The 25,496-nt window shown below is 36.6% G+C and overlaps 2 protein-coding genes across 3 annotated transcripts in view; both read right to left on the minus strand.

Annotated features, from left to right (window-relative positions):
• Positions 1-1,901, minus strand: part of mapkapk5 (MAPK activated protein kinase 5) — a 33,762-nt gene extending 31,861 nt beyond the window's left edge. Inside the window, exon 1 of one of the 2 annotated variants that reach the window (XR_013796805.1) lies at positions 1,211-1,891. Coding sequence is in view for 1 of the 2 variants with exons in the window: in XM_079606442.1 (XP_079462568.1) it covers positions 1,211-1,246 (36 nt within the window). In the remaining variant the exon portion in view is untranslated. Of the gene's footprint in view, positions 1-1,210 lie in introns of both variants that reach the window. The other variant, XM_079606442.1, reaches the window with a different exon arrangement.
• A 2,999-nt stretch (positions 1,902-4,900) lies between these two features.
• On the minus strand, positions 4,901-25,293 carry aldh2.2 (aldehyde dehydrogenase 2 family member, tandem duplicate 2). The gene is made up of 13 exons (XM_079606440.1): positions 25,024-25,293; positions 23,379-23,483; positions 20,362-20,502; positions 18,332-18,411; positions 14,288-14,399; positions 12,570-12,698; positions 11,539-11,652; positions 10,861-10,963; positions 9,350-9,534; positions 7,973-8,137; positions 6,917-7,074; positions 5,751-5,865; positions 4,901-5,061 (listed from the first exon to the last, which is right to left on the minus strand). The coding sequence occupies exons 1-13, from the start codon at positions 25,132-25,134 to the stop codon at positions 5,029-5,031; spliced, it is 1,551 nt and encodes a 516-aa protein (XP_079462566.1). The 5' UTR covers positions 25,135-25,293; the 3' UTR covers positions 4,901-5,028.
• Positions 25,294-25,496: the final 203 nt, after the last annotated feature.

Consider the following 25,496-nt stretch of genomic DNA (forward strand, 5'->3'; position numbering starts at 1 on the left):
AGCGTGTGGGCGGAGTCTCGCAGCGAGTGCACAGCAAAATACATAGGCTACTGAGTTACTAAAACAATCTTTGTCAAATAATATACTTGTTTGTTCACAGTTTGAATGTTCTTGTTTCCATTTGTTTAATCTCAAGATCTGAGGTGAATTTTCCACTGTTGCTTTTACAGCTGCAAAGCTGGAGCACTAAATGATATTCAAAGTCACATGACACGCTTTTAACATTAAATAAAGCACATAAACAGTGCCTGAGTTATTGCCACACTTTGTGTTTGTTGCTCCAGCCGCGACGTCGCAGAAAAATAGAAACAGTTTCTAGAATAGAATCGTCGCGTGTCGCCGACGGTTAGGACAAAAACTCTGATTAACATGGAAAAGACGCTTTTATCGCGCGTCGTGTAGTTAGGACACTGTGTAAAGGTAGGGTTGGCAATTTTAGAGCAGCTAACTTTGAAATCATGAGATCCCACCCTCCCTTCAGAGAGTCTACAAAGCCACATCTCCTTCAAAACACATGAACGCACACAGCGGAGTCTGCGGACCGAATGCAGTGATTGGATGAACAGTTTTTGGGTCCTGTCTGAGACTTCCACAGATATAGGTCCAAGTTTTAATATTTATACCACTTCTGTTATTGATTGCTATCCAGGATGTGAAGAGCACTTCTACTAGTATAAACAAAAACAAAAACCATACCTTTAATTGTATGATCACACTAAGACACATATTCCTTGTTCTGAAATAGCAAATTCAGTGCTATACATGAACAAATTCATTATTTGTAATACAATCATGATCATAAAAAACAAAATTAAACTTTAATATATGTCACTAATGACAAATCAACTGTACTCCCGTTTTAATTAAGCGCAAGTGGCGCCACCGTGCGTCTCAGTGATGCATTGCAGTGGAAATGACCTCAGATGACATCAATGTAATATTCTGACCGCAACATTACAACAGTGTGGGTCTTGTTTTGTTCATTACATTTTTTTTTTCTTAGTGGAACCATTAAGATAATACACAGGTAGACAATTTTAACTCAAATTGATATGGCATGTCAACATTCTGATTTATTTATTTAGGTTAGTAGCCGTGTGACATGCAAGACAATGTACAAGTTCATTAGTGGAACTCGTCATTTAATGGAAAGTTACAGAAATGGAAAGACTGAAATGTTCACTTTTTGTACATTAATTAGCCAGCTTACCTTAATGAACCTGTCCACGATGGTGTCCTCGGACATGATGTCGATCGTGAGCTTCTTTCTGGCTTCAACAGGCTCGTACAGGTGCGATCTTACCAAAAATCGTGATGTTGAACGAAGTCTACTAACTTACGCGCTAAGATGCAGTCTCATGTATTATTCCCATGCTGTCCGATGAACTTTTGAACACCAGAGCTTTTCTTTGTCAGAACTGTGGCATTAAATGTCAAACTCCACAAGGCTATGCGTGTTCGGCTAACATCTTAACGTTACACATTCACAGGCAAAAGTACCGCAGACTAGCCAACATTGAAGCTACTGTACCTCTCCAACCAGTATTAACTACACTGTTGTTGACAACTGAGCAACTAAAACCGATGAAGGACAAATAAAGAGGTAAAGGTAATGCCTATTAGAAGCAGCTAGCTAACTTATGTAGCTTGAGTTCACAGCAGATGCTAACTCTCGCACTCATCGCGTCACATGCGCGTGCTATCTCTGATAACGTCACTGGCCTGTCCAGGGTTCAGCGCTTTACAGTGTTTTGAAAAGCACCATAGAGAACAAATACTATCTTGGGGTTGTTTGCTAAGGTGCTAGTGCTACCTTTGATCCAAAGCTGAGGAAGATTTTTCTTCTTTACTACACGCCACATTCTGCGGGCACGAGATCCAGGCGCAGTCCGCCCCCTACCGGAGAGGAGCGCGAGCTTTCCCAGACCGCGATGATGACGCGTTTTAACGGTCATCAGCATCGTAAATCCTGTTTTTTATATTTTCAACTATTATTATTTTTTAAATGTATGTATTTATAACACTATACTTTGTATTATATTACCTTTGGGAATCCAATTGCAAAAAAATAGTTAAAGTCCCCATGAAATCAAAATTGAAGGTGTGATCTCTAGGTGTCAGTCAACCCAACTGTTTGACGTCGGACTAGCGTTGCCACCCGTCCCGGTTTTCCAGGGATTGTTCTCTTTTTTGAGCGACAGTCCCGGAAAATTTATATTCTTTCCCGGGACACGAATTGTCCTGTTTTTTTGTGAAAATGTACTTCTAAAGTAGAATTTCCTGGTTTCAAATTAAACCGTTTCCCTCTACTCTTACTGTGTTATCTTCATGGTTGTGTACATCCAATCCTGTGTCCGTAAACGGGTAAAAACGAGTAAAACAGTGGATTGGCCAATGCCAGGCGTTTACTTTTATTTGATTGGAAGCTCAACTTATCGACTATCGCCTAGCAACTACCTGTGCTGTCGGTCGCGCGCATCAACACACATCCAGGATGAAACCGTGTGAGTTCAGTTGCTAGCTATAGCTTTTTTAAAATTTTCTATTTACTCAGTTTTGTGAAATGGGGGGAGAGACGGACGAGGAGGATAACACAACAAAATCGGATGAGCCACCAGTGTCAAAGAAAAAACGATTAAAACGAATACGATCTCCGTCCACACCAGCGTTTTAGCTGCGTATTAGAATTGATCTCCGTCCACATTAAAACGACTGAAAACGCAGATCACGTGACCACTCACCAACACTGGGCGTGTGCGTGCCGGTGTAAACGGGCGCATGTAGGCAGTGATAGCGTTGTAAAATGCAGTATTTACTTGCACAACAGCTGCTAGCAAAGACATCAACGTCAGTAACGCTTGTAATTCGTTATCCATGTTGCAGTCACGAACGTTGCGTAGTCCAGGCTGTTTATGTATGTTTTCTTCCCTGGGACGGGTCATGTGATGGGTGGCTGACGAATCAGGGAAGGATACGCCATGACTGATGACACCCAATCATAGAGCCGAGCGTGAGCCTCTGCGTCATCGTTTCTAAAGTCCTCCGTGTTGACCGTCTTCACTAAAAGCCCTCCGGAGATTCAAAACGCAAAACGGGGTCGGCAGCGTTTCTAAGCTTCTCCGTTTTAGGTCTTCGTTTTTGCCGTTGTAGTCTGGACGGGAGGTGCAAACGTAGCAAAAGGTCTCCGTTTCTAAACGAAAACGCAGTCTTGTCTGTCAGTCATATAATGCAGGTCTATAGGCACTGTCTCCAAAAGCATGCAGAGAAAAGTCCAAATTAAAAAATTCCCCATCGTAAGTGCACATTGATGGCCTAAGACACGAAACAAGCGGTTTGTGTGATAAAACGAACAGTATTTATATAGTTTTTATCTCTTTTACACAACCACGTCCAAGTGATCTGTTTACACCGGATTTCTTCCCCGGAAACTAATCTAACCGCCTTCGATTGGACGTTGCATTTTTAAACTCAGCAGAAACGCGTGTGATTGGCTGTACGGCTCAACGTATGCCTTTGATTGACCTGAACAATGAAGCGAGTAGTGTGTCGAGATAGAAGGCTTACAAATTGGGAATAAGTGAAAACTCAACACTCTCGGATGAGTTCGCGCGAGCTTAGGCCATCAATGTGCACTTACGATGGGGAATTTTTTAATTTGGACTTTTCTCTGCATGCTTTTGGAGACAGTGCCTATAGACCTGCATTATATGACTGACAGACAAGAACGGTTTGACCTAAAAATATCATAATTGAAATATCATACACCTGCATCTTGGATGCACTTCAGGTAAGCTAAAACATACCAACATTTTAATTCAAAGTGAACTATCCCTTTAACAGTGGAAAAAGGTCCTTTAGTTTCTTATTTAAATGTTCTTTACTCTAGGAAAAAGGTTCCTCTATCTATGGCATCACTATGAAACTTCCTTTTGGGAAAAAATTTTTAATAAACATTTTTTAGAGAGTATATGAGTCTCGTCTGAAAGCGGCAGAAGTAAATTCTTGTTACATGTCAACTGTATTGTCATTGTAATGTGTCAAATGTGTTTTATACCAGGATTATTATAGTTAACTAACATTTAAACCATAAAAAGCATTTTTAAACAAATTAAAAAATATCAATACAAACTATAATAGTATCTCAATTATACTAAATTAACACTAAACTCACATTGTAATGATTTTGACCACAGTAATATACGGAGGTAGAATTGTTTCATATTTCCAGATAAATAGATTCCCATCCGGAATTAAATGTAGATTCAAAAAATAATAATAAATAAATAGAACGAGATTCACAAATGTTAGGAATGTAACAAAAAATTAATTAAATTAACAAATACATCAAATGGGATTTGCCTATTGTAATATCATGGCACTAAATGATTAGCATATCCATCTATTACCAGATTTAGTGTATGGTGTTAGTGTTTCTAAAATGAACACATATAAAGTATAAATAAATAAAAGTTTAATCTGTGAAACCAAACAAAATGAGTTATTTTTAAAATGTATTTTTTGTTTCTTTTTCAGGTCATCAGATCATATCTAACAATAAATGCTGCAGAATCACAGAGACTGTTACTGTGTTTGATATGCATTTATTTTCTTCTGCATGTTATTACAAAAAATATAATCAGAAAAGGACAAATATGTATGCAAATTTAGAATAAATGAAGAAATTTTTTATAAAAAGAATTGGACCATTTATTACACAAATCAGCATATTCATGCAAATACTTATGTCTATAATATGATGCTTGAATTAAACAGAAGAAAATCAGCCCAATACAGATTTTCTCTCCTTTTTGTCAGGTGGATAATCATAATAACTTCTGTAACTTATCACTGTTAGAACTTAATTTTTTATGTACTAATCGTGTGTCTATATATATATATATTTTTCCCAGTACACATTAAGACATTCCTTGATTTAATGAAATAGATTTAAAGAGTAATGTTCATTTCAATAATGTCAGGCACAACTCTAATCGTTAGATGACGGCTTCTCTAAATGAATTTCTCCATTTATGAATTTTTCTGAGGAACCTTAATTGTAACCTGTGGAGGAAAAGAGTTAGTAAATAAAATGAGTGCATAGTTAATGATAGCTGCAATTTACAGATCGTTACCTAAATACACATCTAATCTAATGTAGAAATATATGTGACCCTGGACCACAAAACTAGTCACATGGGTCTTTTTTTTTTTAATTGAGATGTATACATAGTCTAAAAGCTGAATAAATAAGCTTTCCATTGATGTATGGTTTGTTAGGATAGGACAATATTTGGTTGAGATACAACTATTGAAAATCTGGAATCTGAGGAGCAAAAAATGTAAACATTGAGAAAATCTCCTTTAAAGTTGTGCATTTATGTTCACGATTGTGCTGCATTCACTCACAGAAATACATGTTTTATATATTTACGGTAGGAAATTTACTAAATATCTTCATGGAACATGATCTTTACTTAATATCCTAATGAGTTTTGGTATAAAAGAAAAATCGATAATTTTGACCCATACAATGTATAGTTGGATATCGCCACAGATATACCCGTGCGGCTCCAGACTGGGTTTGTGATCCAGGGTCACATGACATCTTTCAATTTGCAATAAGCAACTGTAAAAGCAGTCAATCACTTTGGGATTATTTTAGACTATAATCCAGATAAAAGCATGACATTTAAAGTTTACAATGAGTGAATTATGAGTGCGCTTTCGTTTTGCTGATGGTAAAACCTTACCGTTTTGACCTCGGTGTAGTTGTCCAGTCCGTACTGTCCTAACTCACGGCCAATTCCTGAGGCCTTGTAGCCTCCGAAGGGAGCCTGCGCTCCTAACACGTCATAACAATTAATCCTGTAATCAAATCACAAGTACAAGCCAGACGTGAACACATTTCAGCAAAAGGTCTGATATTCCAATATCCAAGATATCGCTTTTCTTTAAGGCGAGACACTACAGGTGAATAGGGTAACATTTGTAACTAGCAGATATCACCATGAAACTTTCCCAGTTGATTACCTACATTAAGATGAGAAAAAAATGTATTACAAGTTTTCTGTAATTTTATGTTTAAATATGCAAATTAGGCAATATCTAATTTAATATGCGCAAATTTGCATATATATATATAAAAATGAAATCTGAGTATTGGATAAAGCCAGGTTAAAAAATATTTTTTCATTGTGTTCACATACTAGATGGGAAAACAAATTACAGAGGGATTTATGGATATCTACCAGTACTTGTATTATCCTGTAAATCAGAATATACTGTCAGCCTTAAAAATAGGATAAAAAATAGCCTTAAAAAAAGGATTTTCACAATTTTTTTGGAATAAAATGTTATATAAATCAGGCTAGGAATAATATATTTACAAATCCCTCTGTAAATGTCTTCATAATATAACTAGGTACAAGACTGGAAAGTTTGGTGTACATCGGTGCGACTGAAATGGAGATTTCAGACTTGGAGAATTAGAGAAAAGTAATTTTGAGAAAACGGGCTTTAAAGATTTCTCATCAGCCAATGAGATTGCGTATTCAGCCCTTTTACTTTCACGATTGGTTGCTGATAAAAAGGAAATGACCATATTTGGATCTGACAGCATTGTACAGGAGAGAGAGCGCTTTCTAACGGTGTGTGTGATGACAGGGTGCAGACAGAGATCGTGGATCATGATGATTTATAACGCCAACTTTTGTTGAATTTATGAGAAATCTACAGACGCAAACAGACAAAGTTAGTAAAATAAAGACCTAAATGTGTATTTCGGACCTTTTTTCAGCACAAGTCTAAAGAGACAAATATCCAAAAATCTCAAAATTGACCAGTAAAAAAAACAACAACTGTTTTTGCCTGCCGTGTCTCGCCTTAAGATAATAAAGCGGCTCACACACACACTTACCACACAGTGCCAGCACGCAGGCCACTGGATATGTAATGGGCCTTTTCAAGGTTTTGGGTAAAAACAGCAGCTGCAAGGCCATATTTGCTGTCGTTGGCTCTCTCAAGCACTTCTTCTAGAGATTTAAACTTCAGAATTTGCATTACAGGGCCAAAGATCTAGCAGTAAAGAAAGGGAATAGCATGTTATACCATTTTACTGGATGTACATCTTATATTATAGAATCTAAATAAAAATGCATCCATTCACCCATCTGAGTACAGACCAGAATACCATAAAATGTACAATATTATTATATCATGGGAAGATAAACAATGTAAAATGGGGTTTTATGTATATTTATGGTAACACTTTACAATAAGGTTCTATTGGTTAACATTAGTTGACATGAACTGGCATTTATTAATCTTGGTTAATGTTAATTGCAACATTTATTAATACATAATTCAAAATAATTTTAATTTGATTTAAAATTTGATTTTAACTTATTATTTAATGGACCATGTTATACATAGTATTGTTTTTGCACAAGCAGACCTAGTATTTCTGCATATCATCATTATATACCGAAAGGTTGGCTGGATTTCTTAATCTCAACAATTCTAGTCATCTAATGTATTTAGATAATACTAATTATTTAAATCGTGACAACTCTCAGAATAGTTTTAACATGTTATTGAATATTGCAATGTTAATGTATTTGGTCTTTATGGACTAGATGTGCTACACTGTGTATCAATTAGCTGTAGCAATAATCAACAGCAGCAGCAGACACACTATAATAGCGTAAAATATGCACATATAGACCTACATAAATCCTGTAGCAGATCTAGGCAGGTGGAGCTGGGGAGGTGGAGGCTTCAGAGGAACCGGTAACTTGTTGGACTCGCTGGCTAATGTTAATTTAGCCTATTCAGCCTCCCAGGTATATGTTCTTTATGCTATTGTGTCGCTGAATAACTGTTAACCCCACTAGAAATCAAATGTAAGCTTAATGAGAGCTGAAAAGTAGAGGGATATTCCCTAGTAATGCGTTAAAAGGTTAAACGCACACACCTCCTCCCGAGCAATTGTCATGTCATCCTTAACATCCCCGAAGATAGTGGGCTGGATGAAGTAACCGCGATCAGCTGCCGCCCCCCCGCCACACATGAGCTTGGCTCCCTCACGCTTCCCACTGCTGATGTAGCCGAGAATCTTCTGGAACTGCTCCTTATCGACCTTTAGTAAAGTGAAGAAATACTAATGGATGCAATGGCAGAGAACTATGATCTTGATGGAGTGATTCAGAAATTCTTTTAAAAGATACTTTCACACCAAACGAACCCACAATACAGTGCATTAAATGTTAATTGTTATTAATTACCAGGATGGGTAACTGAAAGTACCTAATGGTAAGAAGAAACGCACAACAACTGCAAATGCAATGAAATCATACCAGACAGAATGCTGCATAACATTGCCAAATACTAATTAAATTACCTAATTATTTGCACAGTGGTCAGGAATCGATGTGCCTCTTAGGCAAAAATCATGTGGCTCAACAGGTGTCTCACCCTTCACCAGCATATGATTATTGAAAATTTAGACACATAACTAACTAGAGTTATAACTAGAGGGGGGGGGGGGGGTGTCTAATGCCCTTTCCACAAGATGTAAAATAAGTCTTTGATGTCCCCAGAGTGTGTATGTTAAGTTTAAGCTCAACATACCCCACAGATATTGTTATATAGCATGTTAAAATTGTCACTTTTTGAGGGTGAGCAAAATGCCTCGTTTTGTGTCTGTCCCTTTAAATGCAAATGAGCTGCTGCTCCCGGCACAGGGGGCGGAGCTACAACAGCTCGCGTCCTTTTACCACACACACACTAGCACTGAAAATGTCAATGTTTATGTTCAAACTCAACATAGTCAGACAATAATGGAGAGACTCGAGAAGAAGTGACAACATGTAGAAGCAACAGGACGTTTCTGAATGGTTAGTTGACGAATTTATGTAGTTTATGTGTAGTTATCTTCTAGTCTTTATTTAGCATATTCTGTCATGATAATCTATAAATCACGTTCCCGGGGGCGGGGTTTATGTAAATTTTAGGGTTGATTATGTCACTAACCGGGGAGGAATGTCGTGTAGTTCCTACCAGCCGTTTGTTGTAGTCCTTAAAAATCTATTTCTTTAAAAGCAAATATCTCCCTTTGCTTTGAACTTTGAGCTTCGTGACTTTGCAGATGTTGTTTATGATCAAACAGCAACATTACAAACTAACTTTAACTAAAGTTAAAAAAGTCAGTAGACGGGAAGATTTTAAAACGAGCCGTTCATTCATAAATACGCAAGATCGCTGTGAAAATACAGACCGGAAGGGGGAAAGGGGCGGAGCTACAGAAGCTCTATAATCTTAGGGTGTTTATATGCTTGAGGAAGAGCTGTACCTGTGGGCCCTGCTCAGTCTTCAAGTCGAACGGGTCTCCCACGACCCTCTTCTTAGCTCTCTCCACACTTCGCTCAACAAACTCATTGTAGATGCTCTCCTGTACGTACGTGCGAGAGCCTGCACAACAGCACTGGCCTTGGTTGAAGAAGAGGGCGAAATGGGACTGCTCCACTGCCTCTTCCACTGCAGATGCAAATATACATGAATTAGAAAGATTTAAAAAATGTGTGACTTACCTTCTTTTTGTATTTCACAGAAGAATTAAATGTGTCACTGGTGTCCAGTGTTGGTCCAAACTGAAAGCAAGTTTGGACCAACACTGGACACCAGTAACACTTTTATGGGCAAAAACAGTTGAAACCTTCTTTAAAATAGTCTCTGTACAAAACAGAAAGTCATACAGGTTTAATAAAGGGGTGGTTGATTATCATTTCACTTTTCTAACTTTAGTTAGTGTGTAATGTTGCTGTTTGAGCAGAAACCATGTTTTTTTAAGGACTACAACAAACGTCTGGTAGGGACTACACAACATTCCTCCCGTGTTAGTGACATCACAACCCCTATAATTTACATAAACCCCGCCCCCGGAACACGATTTATAGATTATCATGACAGAATATGCTAATCAATGACTAGAAGATAACTACACATAAATTCAACAACTAACCATTCAGAAATGTTGTCAACATGTTGTCACTTCTTATTGAGTCTCTCCATCATTGTCTGACTCCGGTTTGAACATAAACCTTGACAATCTCAGTGCATGTGTGTGTGAGGTAAAAGGAGCTCTTGAAGCTCCGCCCCCTGTGCCGAGAGCAGCAGCTGATTTGCATTTAAAGGGACAGACACAAAAACTGCGTTTTTGCTCACCCTCAAAAAGTGACAATTTTAACATGCTATATAACAATATCTGTGGGGTATTTTGAGCTTAAACTTAACACACACACTCTGGGGACATCAGAGACTTTATAATCTATAAAAACGGCATTATACCACCCCTTTAAGACAACATTAAGGTGAATAAATGATGATATAATTAAAAGGGTGGAGAGAGTGGAAAGGTAATGCATTACTAAATCATGACTGTACTAACATTATAGGTGGACCTCAGGAAAAATAATGAAATAATAGTAATAAAATGTATTATCATGATCCTTTTGAGTAGCCATAGAAATATAAAAATCACAAGATGAAAAGGGAATTGCGAATTTAGCGACTGTCACACCTTTTGTCAAAAAGTGACTAGGAACAAATCTAGCAACTTTTTTGGACTGCTGGTTAACATGTAGTCAGTCACTATATCACAATTGTTCTGTTGTCTGACAGAAAATATGTAAATGAGAACAGCTTCATGGGACATTCGGCTGTATATTATATTAAAATACAGTATATGAGCAAGAAAAAGTAAGTAAAGAGCAGTTTAGATACTTTCTGAGCAGTCTTTAGCTACTCTCTATTGAGAATAGCTGGCAAACTGCTGCGGGTGTCAGGATAAACGTATGAACTCACTATTAGCATCTGATAAAATGATGTTCGGACTCTTTCCGCCCAGCTCCAGTGTGACCTTCTTCAGATTACTGGTACTTGAGGCTCGCTGGATGAGGTGACCGACCTATTCAACCATAATAACACACTGCAGTTGACAGACAAAACCAATATTATATTTGCAATTTAAATTAAAGTCTTGGGTTCCCACTATACCAAAACTCTGTCATTAATTAACTCACGCTCATGTCCAAACACAAGACTGAAGATATTTTTACCTTTTACCCTTCAGACCTGAGAGATTTCTGTCTCTCCATTGCTAGTCTAGGACTTTAGGTAATCAAAATGTAATGCTTTTTGGGTTTAGAACAACATGACAATGAGTAAATTATGACAGAATTGAATTTTTGGCTAAACAAACCTTTAATACCTTAATAATTCTTACCAAAATGTGCATACATTAAGTCTTAGACACAGTAGATGCTTCACAAAAACTGTGAACAAATTTGCTCTTAGACAGTCATTTATACATTTTTTGCGATGGTGTGGCAATTTAAAAAAATCTTTTAAATATTGTAATAAGATATATGTATGAACAAGAAATCCTACAACATATAATATGGCACACACTGAGAGAAAGTATCTTATGACAGGGTGTACAGTATTGTACTTCATATCCATTACTGAAGAATAACCTCTTACCTCAGTGGAGCCAGTGAATGCTATTTTGTCTACGTCCATGTGAGAAGCAATGGCTGCTCCGGCTGTGGGACCCATTCCCGGGATAATGTTGACAACACCAGCTGGGAAACCCACCTAGCACAAATCATGGAAACACTCAAGATGGTGATTAGGTGTTTAAGCAAAATAACAATGATCATGTTCAATCGTGCACCGAGTATGGCTTCACTATTATAGCCTTCTTAACATATGAATTATTAGACACGATTCCTCAATTAAATTAGAGTACTCAAATTTCAGGAATACCGGAAGTGGCTGCACAACAATGTAATAAAACCATACTATATAGCATAGTGCTATTGTGAATTCACAAAGGCTCGGATTCAATTCAATAAATATATGCCCTGCATGTTTAATAAGTTCAGACCACTCATTTGCATACCGGCATGATTGACAGCTGTTAATGCACAATCACCGTTTTAGATCGACTAACTATAATACTGTACCGGTGAAACTCGAAAAATTCGAATATCGTGCAAAAGTTAATTTATTTCAGTAATTCAACTTAAAAGGTGAAACTAATATATTATATAGACTCATTACATGCAAAGTGAGATATTTCAAGCCTTTATTTGTTATAATTTTGATGATTATAGCTTATAAAAACCCCAAATCCAAAATTAGAATATTGTGAAAAGGTTTTCATAAGCTGTAAGCCATAATCATCAAAATTATAACAAATAAAGGCTTGACCCGTCGAGGTAATTTTACACAAATGAGAACATATTTATGAATAAAGACATTGACTTTAGCTAATAAAATACTTAAACTACACAGTGTAGCTTTAACTTTTTACTTCTGGTGATTGTTTTTAAGCTTCAAAATGGAAAAATATGGTTTTTGACGAGGGAACTAGGGTGATGCGATCCAGGTTGAACTAGTAAAATGTAATCCCTGCTGCACTGCATAAAAAATGTAAACATTTATTTAAACATAATTTTGCAAATAGGATTTCCCTCAGTGTGCAAATATACAGTAGGCATGGCAGTCACCTCCTTGATCAGGCTGGCGATATAAAGGGCAGTGAGTGGCGTCTGCTCGGCCACCTTCATCACCACGGTGTTCCCCGTAGCCAGAGCCGGGCCGAGCTTCCAGGCCTGCATCATCAGAGGGAAGTTCCACTGGGAGAAACACAATCCAGAGACGACGACATGTGAAAGACAGAAGTACAGTCAAACTATGGCTGGACAATAATTCAATATCAATATATATCACGATATCATTATTTTTAATAACGGTGATAAGACTTTTAAACGCTTTTCCGATATTTCAAAATACATTATAGCATTTGTCACTGGATACGTTTACATGCAACTAAATTATCCACTAGTAATCGGATTGGCGGCTCAATTGGAGGGAGCTTGATTGACAGGTGATCTGACCAATCATACTTCGCCATCCGCTATTTTGTCCGACAAAGCAGTCAGGAGAGTTAGTAGATTAACATGGGAGGATTTGAACTTGAGAAGCGGAGTGTACTGGCGTCTTTCCGCGGTTAAAACAACATTCCTTCTGATGTTCATTCATGTTTATTTGATGCTATAAATGAACTAGAAGGCAGAGATGATCGGTTCACGAGCGGCTTTAACTGAGGCGACGCAGCGATCTGACACACACATTAAAGAGCCACAAAACGGTATTCATTGTTTACATTTCTTTAAAAAAAATGACCAAATTTGAAAGGTGAGACTTTGTTTAATATCAAAAGTACCCGAAAAGTAACCTGTTCTGTGTCTGTCAGTGTGTTGTCAGTCTCCTCTCTGCTCCGCGATGTATTTTTCACTGTATGAGAACATGGTGTGTGTGTGTGAGAGCAGCATAGCTTGTCGGACATAGCGACAGTAACTAAAGGGGGCGGGTCTTTGCGAACGGTCAATTGAACTGAAAAGCCTTCATGTAAACGCCTTAATCGATCCGATTGAGCTCGATCCGAATCTCGAATCCGAGCTGTGATATGATTTTCAATGCTTTTTCATTGAGACAATCTTTAAGTTGGCTTGAGAAAGCCAGACCAGATAGTTTGAAGAAGGTTTAAAAGCTTTAAGTTTAAAGTAGTTTGAAGTTTAAAGTAGTAGATAGATAGATAGATATGAGTTTAAAAAAGTATAAAGTAGTGTGCAGTTTGATAGATAAATGGATGGATGAGTTTATTAGTTTAAATGAGTCTCAATGGTTTAGATAGATAGATAGATAGAGATAGATAGATATAGATAGAGATAGATAGATAGATGTCAATATCAATATATATCGCAATATAATTCTTTTTAATAACAGTGATACGGAGTCTGTCTGACAAATGAATCAGGTTGAATATCTCTCAGCAAATTTAACTACACAATTAGATAATACCAATTTAGCTCAACCATACCAAGCAATGCTTAATTTTGTTCAGTCTGTTTGTAAAAATGTCGCATTAGCAATTAAAGAAAAAACACTTCAGCAAAACATGATCAGGTCAAAGTGTCTGAATGATTTTTGGTCCCAAATGTTTATACATTTTACTGGTTGTCACTGTATGAAGAATTTTTGTGTATAAATTTTCACCGTTTACTTTATTTTGCTATCCTCACTTATGTAAATGAACTATAGTGTCCTGCACCCAAAAGTAAAATTATATCTGGTGTCTGAATAATTTTTGGTTTGACTGTATATTGTATTACTCGGCAAATACACATTGCATTCTGAAATTCCAAACGCTTCTACTACTTACAGGGATAATCTGGCCACACACTCCAACGGGCTCATGCCTTGTGTAGCAAAAGTAATCGCCATCAATAGGAATGGTCTTCCCTCCCCATTTGTCTGCCCAGCCAGCATAATACCTAAAAACCAAACAACAACCAACACACACACACACGCACTTTTACATGCATCAGATTTACATGCACACTAGTCACTATAAACAACCTTTGGAATTACTGAAATTGGATTACATATTATAAAGATTGATAGTGCACGATATGATGCAGACCACAACATGCCATTTCTGAGGGCAATGTCTAAATATTTTTTGTTCTATTTTGAAAAGAATGCAAATAGCTCAAAAACAGAATAACCATTTAAGAGATTCATTATGTAATGCAACAAATACATGTATAACTCACTCAAGACAAAAATAGTCCTACACTGTAAAACATTTTTAATGTATATATATTTTTACATTACTCAGGTTAAAGGGGTGGTTCAGGATTTTGGACATCGGACCTCATTTTCAAGTTAGCCTAGTTGTTATTCATCAGTGGAGACAGTTTTCAAAAATGTTCATCCAGTCCTTCCAGTTGCATAGTTCGCCGATGCTAGGCTAGCGCGAGTCAACGGTATAAGCTAGCCTGCCATTAAAAACTGTTTTACCCACTCCACAGTACACCAAAATCAAATAAATTATAACGCCAGACTGTCGATGTAAATGTCTGTTGAGAGAATAATGTTAGAAATCAAACTACCCTTTCATTTCATTGCAAAAGTTACACTTTGTTCCCTGTATTTATTAGCACAGTCTACAGCAGCGGCGGAGTGATATTAAAGGAGAACTCCGGTGCAAAATGAACCTTTGGTCTAATTACACATTGTTACCTAGTCAACCGTTATCTGAGATTTGTTTTCATGATTATCGAATGTAAATAGTTTTATCTCTAAAAACAGTTTAGCCTATAACGCTAGTATAATGCTAGTATATGGGGCATGGAGTAATGACAAATAAAAATCGCTTGTTAATACCACTAACAAGGCTCAAAATAGCCCCACACTAACACGGCAGCATAATGAGGGTCCCTACCTTCAAACCGAAGCATTGAGAACTTTGACAGTGTCCAGACAGTTTAATAAGAAGATATTTTATACATACAGTCAACTTCACGTATATAAGCAGAAGCCATCTTTGAAAAACAGACTTTATCAATCGATCTACGAACCACCGATCCAAATGCGCTGGACCATATGAGATTCTACACAGTTCAGCGCATTTGGATCGGTGGTTCGTAGATCGATTGATAAAGTCTGTTTTTCAAAGATGGCTTCTGCTTATATACGTGAAGTTGACTGTATGTATAAAATATCTTCTTATTAAACTGTCTGGACACTGTCAAAGTTCTCAATGCTTCGGTTTGCATGTAGGGACCCTCATTATGCTGCCGTGTTAGTGTGGGGCTATTTTGAGCCTTGTTAGTGGTATTAACAAGCGATTTTTATTTGTCATTACTCCATGCCCCATATACTAGCATTATACTAGCGTTATAGGCTAAACTGTTTTTAGAGATAAAACTATTTACATTCGATAATCATGAAAACAAATCTCAGATAACGGTTGACTAGGTAACAATGTGTAATTAGACCAAAGGTTCATTTTGCACCGGAGTTCTCCTTTAAGTTACCTAGGCAACCGAGAGAGTCTCCACATGACGCAAGTGTATTTACCTGCCGCTGCTGACACTCATCACTACAGAAGCAGAGGATATTTCACTAAGAAATCAACATAGGACTATGGCCACGTTTGAAAGCCATGCCAATGTTTCAGACTTTGGAGACGAGGAATGTGTTTTATTCAACGAACCGTAACTTACATGTATGAGCCGGATTCGGTAATACACAGACGAAGAACTAATCGAGATAGATACTAAAAGGGCAGAAATTGAACTGTAACGTTATCTCCACTAACGTTGTCATTGTCATTCTATCAGTTATGAAAGGGACTAGCTTCATAGATAGCTATAGTAGCCTAACAAAAGTTATTACCTGTTCATCTGCTGTTGGTGCATCTGGAAAGACGGCTGGAACTGCATTCCTTGGCAGTGACTTATGAACGTTTCGATTATGGGGGTTTTCAAAGTCGTCTGGTCTAAAATCATCACTACAAATTCGCAACTTTAATAGTCTCTGCCGGTGTCTCGTTGTCCAAGCCAGCAGAAAGAAGTCACAGTTGGTTCCTTTCTGGATCTCTCAATGGAAATGTGTGGAAACTTTTTGCATGACCATCTATTTGGTTTATTTTTTACAATTTCCAAATGCACAACGAATCACCATGTTGCCAATTCCTTAGTTTACAATCAAATGTTTTTCAATATCGTTGTTCATGGCTACTACTAGCTAGCTAGACGTCCCGTCTGTAGTGCGCGCTTCTGTTCTGTGTTTACTTTTCGGCGCAGTACTACTAACCGGAGCAAAGTAAAATTCCGCCGCTGCTGAGAAACTAGTTCCTGTAAATGTAATGCGATCATTGATATGTAAGAGTACCGGTACTTTGATTTCTAACATTATTCTCTCAATAGACATTTACATCGACAGTCTGGCGTTATAATTTATTTGATTTTGGTGTACTGTGGAGTGGGTAAAACTGTTTTTAATGGCAGGCTAGCTTATACCGTTGACTCGCGCTAGCCTAGCATCGGCGAACTATGCAACTGGAAGGACTGGATGCATTTTTTTGAAAACTGTCTCCACTGATGAATAACAACCAGGCTAACTTGAAAATGAGGTCCGATGTCCAAAATCCCGAACCACCCCTTTAAGCAATTTTTCACTTTTTTTGTAAGTTATACAGGTAACACTTTACAATAAGGTTCATTAGTTAATGTATTAACTAACATTAACTAACCATGCGCAGTACATTTGTTACTGTATTTGTTAATCTTTGTTAACGTTAGTTAATAGAAAAACAGCTGTTCATTATTTGTTCATGTTAGTTCACAGTGCATGAACTAATGTTAACAAGATTTTTATAAAGTATTAGTAAATGTTGAAATTAACATTAACAAAGATTAATAAATGCTGTATATGTGCAGTTCATTATTAGTTTGTGTTAACTAATGTAGTTAACTAATGTTAACTAACTAACCTTATTGTAAAGTGTTACCGTCAGTCAGTAAGTCAGTTTAATGTAATTTAAGTTGATATGACTTAAATAGCCAAGTTGATTGTACTTAAAAAATTGAAGTGAGTAAATATAGATTTATGTATTTGAATTGCATAGAAAAAAAATCCATCCAATACACATAATTAAATAAACTTAATGGGATGCATATTTTCTGTAAAGCTGCTTTAAAACAATATGTAATGTAAAAAGCACGATAAAAAATTATCTTGAATTGGATTTTCATGCATAAATGAAACTCAAATTATGCCATAGTTTATTATTAACTATTTGAATATGTTTGATTTTATTTAAATAATCATATTTTAAAAAATGCATTTATTCAAATTGCTTAAAATCAGCATTAATCTGTTCATTGTGAAAACAATTACATTTATTCAGTTAAAAAAAGTACAAACATGGTTAAACTTAAAATATGGCTAGTTGTGGAAAACGCAATATTCAGTTAGTTAAAATATATGAGATTTAACCTGAAATTTGGTTTAAAACACATCCAGTTTATTAGCACTCAGAAATTATGTTTATTAGTTTATGTTAAATGGTGTAATACAAATGCACGGACATTTTTATATGGTTTCAAACACACAATCTTAAATATTTTTGTGAGTGCTGTAGAGCTGCTCAGATGTGATTAGTAACTTGTGAGAGACAGGACTTACATAATTACAGGAAATACATAAATCTTACATTTAGGGCTAAATATTTTTGTGAGTGCTGTAAAACCGCTCAGATGTGTTTAGCAACTTGCAAATGTAAGAGAGACAGGACTTCAAATAATCAAGTGATTACTGATTAACCCGAATGTGATGCTAGTATAATGCAATCATTATTATGTAATGCAAATATTAAGGAAATGTAACTATAAAACACTGTGGACAAAAAGTTCACCTGAAGCATTTGACCACCATGGGCACGTCCACGCTGTAGGAGATCGCATACGGTTTCCCATTGTCAAGAGTCTCTAGTTCCTATTGAAACAAAATACAAATCATTTTAACATATGGTGGCATTATTGCAGATCAAGAGTAAATTTTCTTACATGTTTCAAACTGCATTTATCAATGAAAGAAGTTTTTTTAATGAGGTTGACAGGAGGACCCATGAACTAACAGTGTGGAAATTAAAGCAAGAAACCAAAAGTAATTCTGGGTTACACTTTATTTTAAGGTGTCCTTGTTATTTGAGTAGATGTACTTACTTACTATAGGATTATGGTTTGGTTTAGGGTTAGTTGCATGTAATTATGCATGATTTATAGTTATTACTATAGCATGTACATGTAACGTGTAACAAGGACACTGTAAAATAAAATGTTAACCAATTTTGTCTCCAACTAAACATCACAATGGAGTTTCCAAATTTTTTTTTTTTTTTAAATTACAGAACACTTTGTAGCTTAATATTGAACTAGTAAACATTATACTTAGTAAAGTGTTTAGATTTTCTTTGTCTGCAATTGATTGTATAATCTCGTTTGCTTTCTCATTTATATTTTCTAGTGCTCAATAATTGTTATTCTGTTTCCATGTTCAAATATGTTTTAAGGATTTTGTACCATTTCTTAAAGTGCCTCTATTATGCTAGAAAGTATCTTGTAAGGCTGGAGAAACTGGTTGGAGAGATAGACTGGTCTATGAAACAAAGGACCTTGCTGGAAATTAACATCTGACCTCCCCCATACAGTCTCACTCCCTCTCACGCCTAAAGACTCACACAAGAATATATATGTGGTTTAATGTGAATGATTATTATGTTTAGTATCATTTTAAATGTCTCAGAGTGAGTGGTACAAATGTCTCATTTCCAACTAAGTTAAACAAAAAGGAATCAGGTTTTGAGAAGTTTAGAGAAACTAGCACACAAAGGAAGGTTGTCTCTAGGCAAATGGTCTCCTACCCCCAAAAGGTGTCAACTCTGAATGTAAATTCCCATTGTTAACATGTGAAAGAGGGTTTTTTTGGCTATTTAATGAAATGCGGCAGAGGAATCGGGGCGCTTTCTGTATCTAGACTGGCCCGTGATGGCTGGGAGTGACCGAGACTTCCAGCCTCATGTATTTGCATCAGGTTGGGTTCGCATCTCTTCTTTTTATTCATGTTTTATATTGATTATCTTTGAATTGATCATACAATTGACCTGATACCTGATTTAATAAATTGTTACATTTGATTATTCAAACTGATTTTGACCTTGTTCATTTAATAGTCTAAAAGTAATAATCAAACATTCGCTCACTTTTAGTGATGCATAGATATTATCAAAACCTTTCATTTATGGAGTCAGATGAAATAACGAGTAAATACATATAAGAAATGTATTGCATTTAACCCAAATTACTTTGAGATGTTGGAAAGACGGAACGCGCAAGAAACCTTCCCCGTGCTATTGGAAACCCTCATTGGACCAATATAGCGCGGCTTACAATCTTAAAGGTCTCTTACAATAGGTTTACATGCATCCAAGGTCCAAAACACTTTTTAAAGATTATGGCTTACAGGGAAAACCCCAAATTCAAAATTAGAATATTATGAAAAGGTTTTCATAAGTTGCAAGCAATAATCATCAAAATTATAACAAATAAAGGCTTGAAATATCTCACTTTGCATGTAATGAGTCTATATAATATATTAGTTTCACCTTTTAAGTTGAATTACTGAAATAAATGAACTTTTGCACGATATTCGAATTTTTCGAGTTTCACCTGTATATTTGTAGCTACTGCCATTTTTATTTACATCCAATCTTCAGTCTCCTGAAATGCAGATGTGAATTGTATAATTCATAATAGTGAGACCTTTTTCTGACTTGGATTGATTGGATGATCCAGAAGCATACAAAAATCAGCTTTCATGCATACAATAACTCAGCTCAAAGTCTGTACGGCAGCACACAGGGCAAAGGTTGTCTGAGAGACTCACAGCTAAATAGGCAGAATCTCTCTCTATGCAGTCTGCCAATCGGCTCAAGAGCAGCCCCCGGTCCGACGCATCCATGCGTCTCCAAGGAGAGCCGAACCTAAAGGCATCTTTGGCGGCCTTGACCGCCTTTTCCACGTCCGCCTGCAAACAAAACGACAAACATGGGAGAGAAACATAGACTGAAACGAGCAAGACGGTGGCCGGCCGCACACTGAATACAGTGCAGACTACAGAAGTCGAGCTAAACTTTTATTTTATTTTCTGGATTGCATTTGAAGTGCAAAGTGAATTAAAAACAAATGAACAAGAGGAAATGTTCCAGCACATTGCTATCTTCAGCGCTCACTCTGCAGCTGCGTTTACACTTGGCTTCACATGCGCCCTGTATCCGGATGCCGTCCACACACACATTGAAAAGACAAGTGTAGACGCGTTTCTGAGGGGAATGTGATGCGATCAGATATGATGTCAATAGGCTATTGCTTGGAAATGTCTTGTCGTTATAGGTCTAGCTTATGATAAAACATAACAGTTCCTTACCGCACGCTGTTGTTATACATGTCATTTATCTCCATCTAATCATTCTTTTTATTTTTGCTCTTCTGATGGTCTGCAGATTTTACAGTTGTAGCGATATTACCCAGCACCCAAAATACTATCAGAGCAGTCCAACACACCCTCCATTCTTCACGAAAAATTATATACGACCCCGCTAAATCACAGAGATGCCGATTCACACGGGACTGATATTATCACGGGACCTCTCTGTTCAGCGACATATGGAAGGTCATTTGCAGGGGAATTTTTACTTAAATTACAGACATGGCCGATTCACGCGGGATTAAGATCACAGACAACCTCCGCAATTATTACAAATGACTAGAGGTCACCAGGTAATACTCATCCCGTGCGAATAGGGCTTTAGGCGGGGTTAGATTACGGTCAGGTTACTATAAAGCCCTATTCGCACGGGATTAGTATTACCTGGTGACCTCTAGTCATTTGTAACTGCGTTGGAGTGTTTTGGGCACTGGGTCATATCACACACCGACACCATAGAATTTGCAGAAAAAAAGAGAAAGCTGAAAACCACCAGAAGAGCGAAGACAAAAAGAAAGGTTAGATGGATGACATATAACAGCATGCGTGAAGTAACATTCTTCTGTTTATGATCATGCATACATCTAAAGACCTATAATAACGACTAAACATTTCCAAACAATAGCCTATCAAAAATAATGCACAATCAAGCAAGGGGGTTTCACATCATAATTCGAGTTTAATGTTACAAATAAATCAAACGTAAACCTTGAGCTATTAGATTTTAACCTGGTGAAATAAATTTTTTTTATCCATCTAACCAGACCCTCAACCATACGCAAAAAGCCATAGTCGCCCACTGAAAATAGATTTCCACTGAGCTAAAATAAATATAATATGGGTATAAACTACAATTTTTATATCCGGGTTCCGGGAGAAAAGTCAGTAAATTAGAGTAAAATCACAGGCTTTGCTTATCCCGTGCGAATGCGCCACACGAAATTCAGATGTCGGGGGTAATTTCCAAATCACACGAGGTCCCTAGATAATACTAATCCCGTGCGAATAGGGCTTTATTCTTGGGCATATTATTCATGCGGTAAGAATAGCTGCGCTTAGGCGTCAACCCGCGCGTTCAGAGGCAACTCAACTGAGTATAATGTTTTCAGGTGTCAAGGACACTCGGTTCAACCAGAGTCAGGTGCGTAGGGGAAAATATACCATAAAAGTATAAAAACAATGCATATAAGACATTATACCATGGTCTGGGTGAATACTCGATTCTGATTGGCTGCAGGGTGTCCATTAAAAAGTGATGTAGGACACCTAGTAAATGAGTTCTAAAACCGTTAGATTTCGATTGTAAAACTAATTAAAATATAGACTAATGTTTTAAAAATGTGTTATTTGGCAAGTGAACATGGTATAAGCGGGTTAATGCCCTACGAGATGTCCATTGTCAGGTATTAATGGACTTCGGCGGAGGCAACCCGTCGTTACATAATCACACAGAAAAAAGAAAAGAAAAAAAGTTCTAGTTCTTAATTCATGCCATCAGGGAATAAAGAAACATAGACCGAAATGTTCATGCAAGAGTCAGTGGAGTTCATGCCAGTGCCCGAGTCTTTATTAAGTTATGCTCATTACATTATGTCTGTGAGGTAACGTCCGTTTAGTTTAAGCAGGGGATCTGCTGTGTGTTAAATAAACATGCATAGCTATTTTTACTTCCAGCTCCTGGTTTGTATCTGGTGTGGGAGAGTCGAGCAGACGCAGCGAGAGCGGGGAGTGTGTTTGTACAAGTCACGGTCCGGTCCATTCTCATTTACAGAGAACTAGATACGAATGTATAATAAATAAAATCAAAATATGATTTCTGATTTTTATGTTTTTAAAAGAGCTTTACATGTTGTAAATTACTCACTTCTTCAACTTTATCTGGTGAATACTACTGTTGTGTACATTTTTTGTGTAATTGTGTTTTTGTTTTGTTTTTAAACATGGAAAAACCAGATTAGAAATTCGATATAAATATATATCAACATTCTTTCAACAATTTTCACATCTTATTATGTTTGTTTACATTATTAAATAATTAAAGATTGATTGTACTGTAACACAAGGCTCCCCAAACTTACACATTACCACATTATCTACAGTAAAACAGAACTTAATAATAATAATAATAATAATAATAAGTGTAACAAACACTGATAATCCAGATTATTTTAAACTTTTTTCACTCCAGAGATTGGAGGGAAAGAGTGAATAACACAAAGCTATCTTGTTGCTTCACAAGACTCCTGTTCAGTCCTGTTCTTTGAGTTGTATAGAGAGAGAAAGATCTGGATGTTCAGCCAGTTTAACCACCAGACACACACAACCTTGGGAGTTTACCAGCCATGACCAGCAAACCAGTTTGTTCAGGACATTTCTTCTTCTTCTTTCAATATAAAATGAATAATTCAAACATCTACCTTATCCCCCTCTGCGACCTGGCAGATAACTTCACCAGTGGCAGGATTGAGGGTTGGGAAGGTTTTCTTGCTTTCTGCGTCGTGCCACTCATTGTTAATGAAAATCTGCAGAGAGGGAGAGAAAAAGAGGCACATTGACATACTCCGAATTAAATACACATGTGACCCTGGATCACAAACCCAGTCTGGAGTCACACGGGTATATCTGTGGCGATAGCCAACTATACATTGTATGGGTCAAAATTATCCATTTTTCTTTTATGCCAAAACTCATTAGGATATTAAGATCATGTTCCATGAAGATATTTAGTAAATTTCCTACCATAAATATATAAAACATGTATTTTTGTGAGTGAATGCAGCACAATCGTGAACATAAATGCACAACTTTAAAGGAGATTTTCTCAATGTTTCGATTTTTTTGCTCCCTCAGATTCCAGATTTACAATAGTTGTATCTCAACCAAATATTGTCATATCATAACAAACCACACATCAATGGAAAGCTTATTTATTCAGCTTTCAGATTATGTATATATAGAGCACATATTTACATGATGGCACTGGCAGTAAATTATGACAGTTGTTGCATAATGTGATGTATCATCAGATAATTAAATGATAAGTGTGTCAAAACTATTTCAGTTAGTTGCAATTATATTCCAGTGAAAAAAGCAACATTACAATAAGAGCACTGTATTTTTTTAAACTGTAGCCTTAAAACGTAATTGCACACAATGTGAATTCTTCTAAATAAATGTGAATATAAACATCAAATATTATTTATGATATAATCACCAACCAACTAGTTAAAATTATTCTGTTATATTATTCTGGAAATCAACACAGTCAGTCTATTCTCTGCATCAGCATCACATTAATCTTAAAGGTAAATGTTGTAACAATACAAAAATGTAATATTACTCACTTCACTTTATCAAATGTTGAACTTTTTACTCTGCATTTGTGCAGTTTTGGAGGGAGGATATATGGTATTATTTTAGATTTATATAATTATTAATAAGATTTTTGATGTAACATTCACTTTAAAAAAAAGATAGACAATTCTAACTTTTATTCATGAAAACAGAGCTGCACTTCTTAACCACCTGCCATAATTATAATGAAATTAGAAAAAAAACGTCTTTCCCAAATTTGAACTTATTTTTCCCCAACTTCAAAAAGTTGATGAAAGATGTACAAGCTCAATATTTACTTGGTGAAAAAAGAGACTGCATTTCACAAGCAGCAAATTACATCAATTCCTGCCACAAAAAGAGGGAAGAGTCGACCAAACACACACACAGAGAGAGAGAGAGAGAGAGAGAGAGAGAGAGAGAGAGAGAGAGAGAGAGAGAGAGAGAGAGAGAGAGAAGAAGGGAGTGATTGAGGCGGGGTTTGAAAGCATGCCAAGTTTGTTAAACTGTTAAAACTAATGTCTTACACATACATTTAAACGCAACGTTTCGACGACAGAGACATTTGATTTGAGGGACATGCAAATATCACGCGACTATCAGCGTAACGATAATTAGTAATGAGTTAGAATATTAGCAACACGAGACAAGACACTTTACACTAACACTACCTTGTATGTGAATAATAAACATGCATGTGCATTAAAGTCCCAGCATATTGGCCATTACCTTGTTGTAGTGAACGTCTGGGTGAATGTTCGGTGCAGGAATCGTTGAATGCTGACATGCTGAGATACGAAGAAAGTGTGGAAAAGTTCGGGAACAAACCGTGCGCAGCATTTTTAACTTGTTTGTCTTGAACTGGTGATGAACTCGAACTTCAGAAACGCGTTCGCTCGTGCCAGAGACGTTGCCAGATCTTTATTGACAGGACATAAATGTTTAAATACCAGTCCACTGTCACGCGTTTACATAACACTACAGTTATTCAAAATCAACAAATAACTTGAAAAACAAACGTCGAAAATTATTATTATTTATTTATTTATTTTTAATTCAAGAATTTTCATTACAATAGTGCAAACACGCATCTCGTAGAAATCAGAACATATAAAAAATTGTGTATGTTATACAAGTAAAATCGGTATCTTGCACAATCATAGGACAATTATAGAAAGAACGAAACAGAGAAATAAAAAGAA

Source organism: Phoxinus phoxinus (assembly GCF_949152265.1).
Source record: "Phoxinus phoxinus genome assembly, chromosome: 3".
Lineage (NCBI taxonomy): Eukaryota > Metazoa > Chordata > Actinopteri > Cypriniformes > Leuciscidae > Phoxinus > Phoxinus phoxinus.

Excerpts from the sequence above, each read along its gene's own strand:
- aldh2.2 (XM_079606440.1), bottom strand. The coding sequence starts at position 25,134 with ATGCTGCGCACGGTTTGTTCCCGAACTTTTCCACACTTTCTTCGTATC. Across the intron at positions 12,699-14,287 it reads TGTGTGGCCAGATTATCCCT|TGGAACTTCCCTCTGATGAT; the intron begins GTAAGTAGTAGA and ends TGTTTCTCCCAG. Across the intron at positions 9,535-10,860 it reads CATTTTATCAGATGCTAATA|TGGAAGAGGCAGTGGAGCAG; the intron begins GTGAGTTCATAC and ends TTGCATCTGCAG.